The 9698-nt window shown below is 36.3% G+C and overlaps 1 protein-coding gene across 1 annotated transcript; it reads left to right on the forward strand.

Moving 5' to 3' along the window:
• The first annotated feature begins 8434 nt into the window (after window positions 1–8434).
• Window positions 8435–9393, forward strand: LOC114688700 (olfactory receptor 52N4-like). Its single transcript, XM_028863236.1, is given in 2 exon segments — window positions 8435–8459; window positions 8462–9393. Coding segments are annotated over 2 exon segments (957 nt in total).
• The last annotated feature ends 305 nt before the right edge of the window (window positions 9394–9698 follow it).

Raw genomic sequence — 9698 nt, forward strand, 5'->3', positions numbered from 1 at the left:
TGTCTTTTTTTTATTAGTCTGAAAGTGGAAACAACTCATATGCCCACTCAGTGCTGAGGGATTAAAAAAAAAAGGATTATCAGAGCTAGAGGTTACTCAGTCATAAACACATGGAAGACTGATACTTGTAATAATGTGCTAGACACAAAACTAAATACTGTATAGTGCCATTTATAATAACTATCCCGAATAAATAGATTCATGAAACAGAAGTCAAATTAGTGTTTTTTACGATTTACTATCCCGAATAAATAGATTCATGAAACAGAAGTCAAATTAGTGTTTTTTACGATTTATTTTATTTTATTTTCATTGGTGTTTTTCTGCATGTATGTCTGTATGATAGTGTCAGAATCCCTGGAACTGAAGTTATAGACAGCTGTGAATTACCATATGGGATCTGAGAATTCAACCCAAGTCTTCAGGAAGAGCAGCTAGTGCTCTTAACCACTGAGCCACCTCTCCAGCCCTCAAATTATTGTATTCTAAGACAAAGAGAAGGTGTAATAAAAATGGTTATTTATAACTATCAAGTTTGTACTTGAGATAATGGAAATACCTTTGGACTGTGGTGATGGTTGCCCACCACAGAGAGTACACTAAGAGTCTGTGAATTGTTTACATCAAATAGCTAAGATGCACAACACAGTTTTCTATGAATATCACCTTTATAAAACAATGAGCTGTAATTTTTTTTTTCAAGACAGGGTTTCTCTGTGTAGTTTTAGTGCCTGTCCTGGCTCTCACTCTGTAAGCTAGGCTGGCCTCGAACTCACAGAGATCAGCCTGGCTCTACCTCCAAGTGCTAGGATTAAAGGCATGTGCCACCACTGCCCGGCTGCTTATAAAAATGTTTTAAAATATGGAGGCTGGAGAGATAGCTCAGTGGTTAAGAGTACTGGCTGTTTTTGAAGAGAAAACCCACATAGCCCTCACAACCTTCTGCAGTTCCAGTTCCAAGGAATCCAGCTCCTCTTCTGCCCCTTGGACATCAGGCACAAGCACAGTACAATTATATATATATATAATATATATATATATATATATATATATATATATATGCAAGCAAAACACTCATAAACATAAAATAAAAATAAATAAATCTTAAAAGAAATTTTCTCTCCATGATTTTAAAAAAATTTCTAGCAAAAAAAAGAAGCTATATAAGAAAATAAAAACATTCATGTTTTAATATTGTATCATTGTGGCTTCTACTAAAATCTATAATTTATGTTTATTAAGAAATTGAATAGTAGAGTAGGCAGATGACAGATGGATCACAGATATGTATTGACTAGAAAAATATAGTCTATTTATACATCATATAACTTAAGGTTGCTTTTTATCTCCTTCAAATACATTTACATTTTTCTGGATTTATAAAAATGTGTAACATTATTGATATCTTTAAAGAAATATAAAATTAAAATCAACTATTGATTTAATATTGCTATTCTCACCATTTCATTGTTGCCACAAGATTAAACATCTAATTATTTATGATTTCACATGTATGTATATTCTTGAATTTTTGATAAATTTTGACAATGCCTTCATATTCATCCACAACCTCATTGTACCAAAACTGGAGCCTAAGTTGTCTGATCCTTTTAAAATAGTTCCTACCCTGACTTGGGAAATACTGAAAATTCAATGATATAAATGTAAATATAGATATGTAAAAATGAATAAACAAGATAACATATGGATGTGTACTTCTTAGTAGTAGAAACAATCTACACTAATTGCTTCCAGCTTCTTCCTTTCCTGTTTGTATCCCTTTCTCCTTTACTTGTCTTACTGTTCTAGCTGAGACATCAAGTAATCATATTGAATAGAATGAAGGAGAGCAACATCCTTGTCTTGTTCCTGATTTTGGTGGAAATGCTTTGAGTTTCTCTCCATTTAGCAAGATTTTCCTTGTGGGTTAGCTTTATGATGTTGAGCTATGTCCCTGTATCCCTAGATTCTCTAAGACTTTTATTATGAAGGGTGATGGGTTTTTCAGAGGCCTTTTCTGGATATAATGAAATGATTCTGTAGTTTTTGTATTCCACTTATTGATTTGTGGATGTTGAAACATCCTTGCATCTCTAAGATGAAGGCGACTTGATCTTGGAGGATAATTTTTTTGATAGGTTTTAAAACTCAGTTTGAAAAGTGTTTTACAGAGAATGTTTGCCTCCACATTCATCAGAGATGTTGTGCACCAGAGTGTCTAACAAAGAACCACAATCTGTAATCAATGCTACAGTCCCTACTTTTCATAAATAGCTTTTGTTATTTTTTCCTTCTTACTTGCACATGCCAATAACTAACAGGCCCTTATTTATGATCCATGCACACTTTCACATCCTCCCTTGATATTGCTCCTCACACCAATGCCTTCTTCTCTAATGTTCTCAAATATTCCCTTGAGATATGTAACACAGATTTTCTTTTAAAGACTGAGTGCAGTAGTGGTTATCAAGGTGTTTAGAAGCCAAGGGCCACGCACATGCCTGTACTGGAGGACAGTGACTTTTCCTTCTGAACAAGACCCTGAATATCTGGACCACATTGTCTTGATCTCGGTGTTTGGCTGCACAGAAACTAGGTATTAAAGGGCACACAATGGTGGTAGGAGAGTGGGGGCAGGATAGTTTTTAAGGCAGCATGATATAGTGGAAAGAGGCTTCAGTTGCCTGTGAGTTGGTTATATTGTCCTCAGAAATAGTTTTGGTTCTAATCACTATCTTGATAGTAGAAGTGTTAAGGAGAATTTGGGCTCTTAATTCTCAGATCCACAATTCAGTTAAATTTCCATGATGATTATGAGTATTTATATACTTACTTTAAGCATATCATGTATAGTATCGATGGGTTCTGCTGTGATGGAAGTCAGGTATAAATCACCCAAGGAGAAATGGAAAAGAAAAGAAAGCTAGAGAACTGCCTTTGATCAGTCAGAATGCTACTGTGTCAGTCCTGACTTTCCCTTAGGCACAGGTTTTCATTTTAGTGACAGAAGACTCGTTTATGATGTTTAATCCTTTCTGATGATACCAGAGGAACTTACTCTCATATGAAGATAAAACTGTAGATATTAAAGATGGCTTATTGAGGAGGTGCCATTATTGTCTACGGTACTTGTAACAGAGAATAAACATCTCGTGATCTCTAAACTACTGTTTTATTTTTCAGGTAGGGTCTTGATCTGTAAGTCAGGCAGGCCTGGAGCTCACTATGGAGCTCAGGCTCCTTGAACTCATGGTGATCCTCCTGTCTTGGCTTCCCATGTGCTGATATTACAAGTGTGATCCAACTCATCTGAATAAAGTATTGCCTTGTGAATGATTACATCCAGGTATTGATGTTATTGTTTCAACATATCTGTCCATACTCAAAATAGTATGAGGGGAAATCTTAACAAGAACAATTAAATTATGATATCCTGGAATTGATTTTGGTAAAATGTATTTTGTGTTCTGGTCATTAGGTATTACTTTGACATGTGTAGGTCTCTTGCTGAGTTTGGCAGATGTACTCAGAACAAGATTTAAAGTTGTAACAATATACTCTTAATAATTAAAGCTGTAGTATGGATATGCATAATACTTTGGTAGAGTTTATAAAAAATACTCTTCAGAAAACAGCATATTTATCAGAAATATATTTTGTATTTTTGATTTGTGGATCTCTATGTTTTTCCTAATTTCAGTATTGGCTTCTATTGTGCGGCTTATACACAGAGTAGAGTTGGGCTAGAGTTAGTCACGAACATTAAGGAACAATGAGTCAGGATATTCTTCTCTTTGCAACAGCTTGTGACAATTTAGTACATACTACACATTGTTCTGGAAATAAATTTAATCTTTATTTTCTGACAATCAATTATATATGTATATATCCTAGGTGCATGTATATACAGGCACATATACACACATATATGTATATATATTACATATATATACATATATATGACTTACAGTTTTTATTTCTTTTAATAATATCTGTTAAGGTAATCTGAAAAATATAATATATGCAATTATGAAGCACACATTTATAGGCCTGACAAAAATACGTAATGGTATTTTGGTTTTCATGGAAACATAAATTTTATATTATTGGGTTGATTTGTTCTTTTGATAAAAATACAAATTTATAGCTTTTTTAGCCTTCTTGTTGTTTGTTTAAGAACAATTAATTAGGGGCTAGAGAGATGGCTCAGAGGGCTGGAGAGATGGCTCAGAGGTTAAGAGCACCAACTGCTCTTCCAGAGGTCCTGAGTTCAATTCCCAGCACCCACATGGTGGCTCATAACCATCTGTAATGAAATCTGGCACCCTCTTCTGTATACATAATAAATAAATAAACTTTTAAAAAAAAGAACAATTAATTAATGCTGAAAAAATTTTAGATGCAACAAGAACCTGATTAAGTGATTTAAGTGACTTCTCCATTTAGCTATTTGTGTACTGTCAAAGTAAGAACTTTAACCAAACCTAGAGATGAATCAGTATGATCTATTAGCTGTACACTAACCACTTTCTGATTCTTGATCTAGCTTTTTCTTGTTTTTACTTCCATATTACCTGAAGTTAATGTGCCTCTAATTTGGAGTATTGTTTCATTGTTGTAATATGTTTACCATTTACCCATATTTTAAAGATAATTTTAATTCTTTTTTTAAATTTATTTATTTATTATGTATACAGTGTTCTGTTTGCATGTAACCTTGCAGGCCAAAAGAGGGAGCTAGACCTCATTACAGATGGTTGTGAGCCACCATGTGGTGCTGGGAATCAAACTCAGGACCTCTGGAAGAACAGCCAGTGTTCTTAACCTCTGAGCCATCTCTCCAGCCCATATTAGTTTTTAGGTTTTTTTTTTTTTTGGTTTTTCGAGACAGGGTTTCTCTGTGTAGCTTTGCGCTTTCCCTGGAACTTACTTGGTAGCCCAGGCTGGCCTCGAACTCACAGAGATCCACCTGGCTCTGCCTCACAAGTGCTGGGATTAAAGGCGTGTGCCACTACCGCCCTCATAATTTTAATTCTTACGCACCTTCTTTATATTCTTAAAAAATTAACTGAATTATGACCAGTTTGTGGTACTAGTCAAATAATTTACTTTGAAAGGAAACATCTAAATTAATTCAAATCATTTTTGCCATTTTGAGGGTAATTTTTATTTTTTCTCTAATTTTTATAAGTTTTGGGAAAAATTATGTTTCTTCTTATTTATGTGGTATAAATTATATTTTTTATGGTGACTCCTTTTATGTTTTGCATACAATGTTAGATTTAAGTTTAATAATGTCAGGTAATAGTGATTAATCTGGCCACCCATTCAAAAATATGTTTACATCTGATAGCTATCATGTAACTTGCTATATACTGCAAATAGAAAAATAAAAAACATTTGTTATAAAATTAAGACTTTTAAATTTATAATTGGTCCCAAAATATAAGAAGATTTTACATAACCACAGTTAAAATTTCAAACTAAGATTGATCACTCTAATAGTTTTTTTTTAACTAACTACAACATTAAGTCAGGGATTGTGTATTACTCAAGATAGAGCTGAATGTTTCTAGAGTAAGTAAAGTTTTAGAAGGGTTTTGGGTTATGATGGGACCTAAAAGGAAATATTTTGCAATCATACCAGTTAGACATGAGTAGACAATATGACATCAACATGAAGGAATTCTCTGCCTCTTTCTGTTAGACAGGATCATAACCATGTTCAGATCTAAGAACAAGAAACATGGCTTGTTAGGTCCTAAAGTTTTCTTTGGCTTTATAATATTCCAAGAATATATATTTTGAAGAATACTATTATGAACATGTAAATGAGACAACAGCAACTCTCACAAAAACTGGTCTGCCAGCCTCAGTGCAAACTCATAAGAGCAAAACAGGGAGGTACTGAGAAAAAGTGAGTAATAAATGATCAGATCAAATGCCACTGATTCATCTATGAACCTAATGCTAAATAACCACGTGTAGTGACTGGAAGTTCATTCTGAGAGACTTTAGAAACTTTACAAGTAAATACAGATCAGGTGTGACAAAGGTCAAACAAGAGACATTTAATAAACTGGAGGTTGAACCCAATGTTCACACTTAAGTTTGACATCCTCTGGACCCTCCACTCTTCCAAGAACACTGGCATCCAGTTTTCCACTTGCTGCTGTGGGATTAAGATCAGTGGATCCTCCTGGAAATTTGAAGGCTCTCAGGAATAGATATATGTAATTAAAGATGTCTCCAGTGAAGGAAGCTCCTTATGTGCGAACCCCTAGCAAACCACACAGGTTCATGAGATTCCCTTATCACAGGAAGTTTGTAGATTTCTAAAGCCTCTTAGGCATATGCTGATCATCAAGTTATAACGTTGGGTATAAAGTAATCAATAAATCATCTGACTTAGCAAGATTAAATAAAAACTAATGTATAAGGAAACAAGTCATAAAAGTAAATAAAATCAACTTGGAAATGATGTGAAACCTGCAAAGGTCACATACATTATACAACAGTGTGAGGGCCAATTTTGTCATCTTGACAAGACTTAAAATTTTTTGGCAGACAAATCTTTGGGCATGTCTGTTAGGGAGGTTCTAGACTGGAAATACTTACCTTAAATGTGAGTGACAGCTTTCCATGTCTGGAGCTCCAGCATAAACAAAAACGAGCAAACAAGCAGAGCACTGGTGGTCATTTTTCTGTGATTTCTGACTGCAAATGCAATGTGATCTGCTGTCTCATCTGCCCACCCCCATGATAGATTCATCTGCTGTGATAGACTGAATCTATCCCCTCAAACTGTATAACAAAATAAATCCCACCTTCCTTAAGTTGCTTTTGTTGGGTATTTGGTCACAAAACAAGAAATTTAACTTATATGCTTACATATTTATTGTCAGATTCACAAGAAATGGAGGGTTAAGTTTTGCCACTAATGCTTGAAGAAGTCTCATCTATACATTACTGCCATTTACTCAGTTACAAGGGTCAGGCTACAAAAAATATTGCTATATGAAAGTGAGGATCAAGTCTGTATATATAATATATATATATTAGTAGCTCATATTTGTGTTTACTATAGCGCCAGTATTGTACTAAGATATATATATACACAGGCTGGTAGAGGAGAAAAGTCATCAATAGTCTTACCCAGCCATGAATCTGCCAGTATGGTCATGACTGACTTTGCATTTTTGGTATCGTAGATGTTACAGAGATAATCAAGGGATTTCAGATTGGATTTAGGGCTCTCTTCATGGCATAGAACTCATGCTTGATACTGTAAAACTGGCTATGAGCCCACAAATGGGTATATCATAGGCATTAGTGGAGATCTTACTACTTTTTATTTGTGAAACAGATATATTATCAAACTGCCTCCTAAGTAGTTATCTGTATACCAATAGATTAGTGCAGCTCTCAAGCTTTACCTAGAAAGCTTGTTTTAGCAACGAACAGCCATTAATAGAGAGAAAACTGGTCAGAGTGCAAAGAATGAGTGACTGTGGGGTGTTCAACCCTAAAGGGGACATCTGTACTATACCCACCACCCTTATGGCTTGGGGAATATTGTGGATGAAAGGACAGAAATATTGCAAGAGCCAGATTGGGGAGGGCTATTGTGAAGCAGTGTCTTCTAGAAATGACAGAGTCATCACTTTCATGAACTCCTCACAGCATCTTGCACAAGACCAAGCAAGCCAAAATTTCAGCATAGATGAAAGAGGAGTTCATGAAGTCTCACCCCTACCTGAGGAGGTTTCATGGTTAAAGGACTACCAGAATAGCAAGACTGAGTGTTCTTCAGGAAAATGGCACCTTGTAGCTTGCCCATACTCCAGTGGATGGTGCTACCCCCATTCACATACAGAAATTACTGATAGGACTCAATGGGTTGTGATAAGTATTCAAGTTGAGAGGGGGTATGGCAAGTGGATTCTGAGAAGACTTATGGGGAGAATAGATATGACCAAAATACATTTTATGTTTGTGTGTGTGAAATTCTCAACATATTAAAAGTTCATAAAATAGAACACCTATAAACTTGATGCATCTTTCTCCTTTCTTGTTTTAAAATGACAGTGATAAGACAAAGCACTTAGTAATTGTTAAACAAGTGTGTGTGTAATTGATGGACAATAAATTGGCAATCAACAAGTTATCAGCTTAGAATTTATATTTTGTATGGGAATTGAATCCAAAGTCTTTAGCATGCTAGGTGGATGTTCTACCAGTGAGGAGCTATATTCTTGGATTTAAATTACTTATTTACTTAATTAGTTGTTTGGTAATAAAATGACTACTTAACAAATGGAAAAGAGAGATGAGAATTTATCTTTCTCATTTATCCTAATCTTGGAAGGTTACACTGCCAAACAAATAAAAACCCGGACATCAGAAGCCTCTTGAAGATGATTCCAACCTCAACATGCTGTTGCTGAATCAAACAGAGGTGACCCAGCCTCATTCATTCTGAATGGGATCCCAGGCCTGGAAGACATGCATGTCTGGATTTCCTTCCCATTCTGTTCTATGTATGCAGTAGCTGTGATGGGGAACTGTGGACTCCTCTACCTCATCTTCTTTCAGGATTCCCTTCACAGGTCCATGTATTACTTCTTGGCTATGTTATCCTTTACTGACCTGGTCATGTGCACTGCTTCAATCCCCAAAACTCTCTGTATCTTCTGGTTCTACCTTAAGGAAATCAGCTTTAATGACTGTCTAGTCCAGATGTTCTTCATTCATACTTTCACTGGGATGGAGTCTGGGGTGCTCATGCTCATGGCTCTGGATCGCTATGTAGCAATTTGCTATCCTCTGCGCTACTCCACCATCCTCACCAACCCTGTCATTGCAAAAGCTGGGCTTGCCACTTTCTTGAGAGCAGTGGTGCTTATTATTCCTTTGGTTTTCATCACAAAGCAACTCCCCTACTGCAGAGGCAACATGATACGCCATACCTATTGTGACCAGTTATCTGTAGCCAAGGTCTCCTGTGGGAATATCAAGGTCAATATTGTTTATGGTTTGATGATTGCCTTCTTGATTGGGGGCTTTGACATCCTGTGCATCACAGTCTCCTACACCATGATCCTGAGGGCAGTGGTCAGCCTGTCCTCCGCAGACGCTCGGCAGAAGGCCTTCAGCACCTGCACTGCCCACATCTGTGCCATCATTTTCTCCTATGGCCCAGCCTTCTTTTGTTTCTTTTTAAACCGATTTGGGGACCATGTAATCCATCCATCTTGCCTCATCATTGTGGCTAATATTTATCTGCTTTTGCCTCCCACTATGAACCCTGTTGTCTATGGAGTGAAAACCAAGCAGATACGAGACTGTGTCATAAGGATTCTTTCAAGGTCTAAGGATGAAAAACACAGTTGACAGGAAAAGGAGTGAAGAGGGAAGGGAAGTCAAGAGAACACAGGATGATAGGGTTTAAATACAAACCTATAGCTCTTGTGTTGAATTCTTGTTTTCTTTTTTTTATTAAGATTTTTTTTTTCATTTTACACACCAATCAGAGGTCCCCCTCTTCTTCCCTCCTGCTCCCACAGCCTTCCCCCCAACCAACCCTCCACTTCCCTTCCAAAAGAAGGCAAGGCCTCCCAGGGGAGGCACATCCAGTAGAGGCAAGTCCAAGCCCTTCCCCCGCCTCAAGGCTGCATGACATGGTGTTTCATCAGGAG

The sequence above is a fragment of the Peromyscus leucopus genome, chromosome 1 (genome assembly GCF_004664715.2).
Source record: "Peromyscus leucopus breed LL Stock chromosome 1, UCI_PerLeu_2.1, whole genome shotgun sequence".
Classification (NCBI taxonomy): Eukaryota; Metazoa; Chordata; class Mammalia; order Rodentia; family Cricetidae; genus Peromyscus; species Peromyscus leucopus.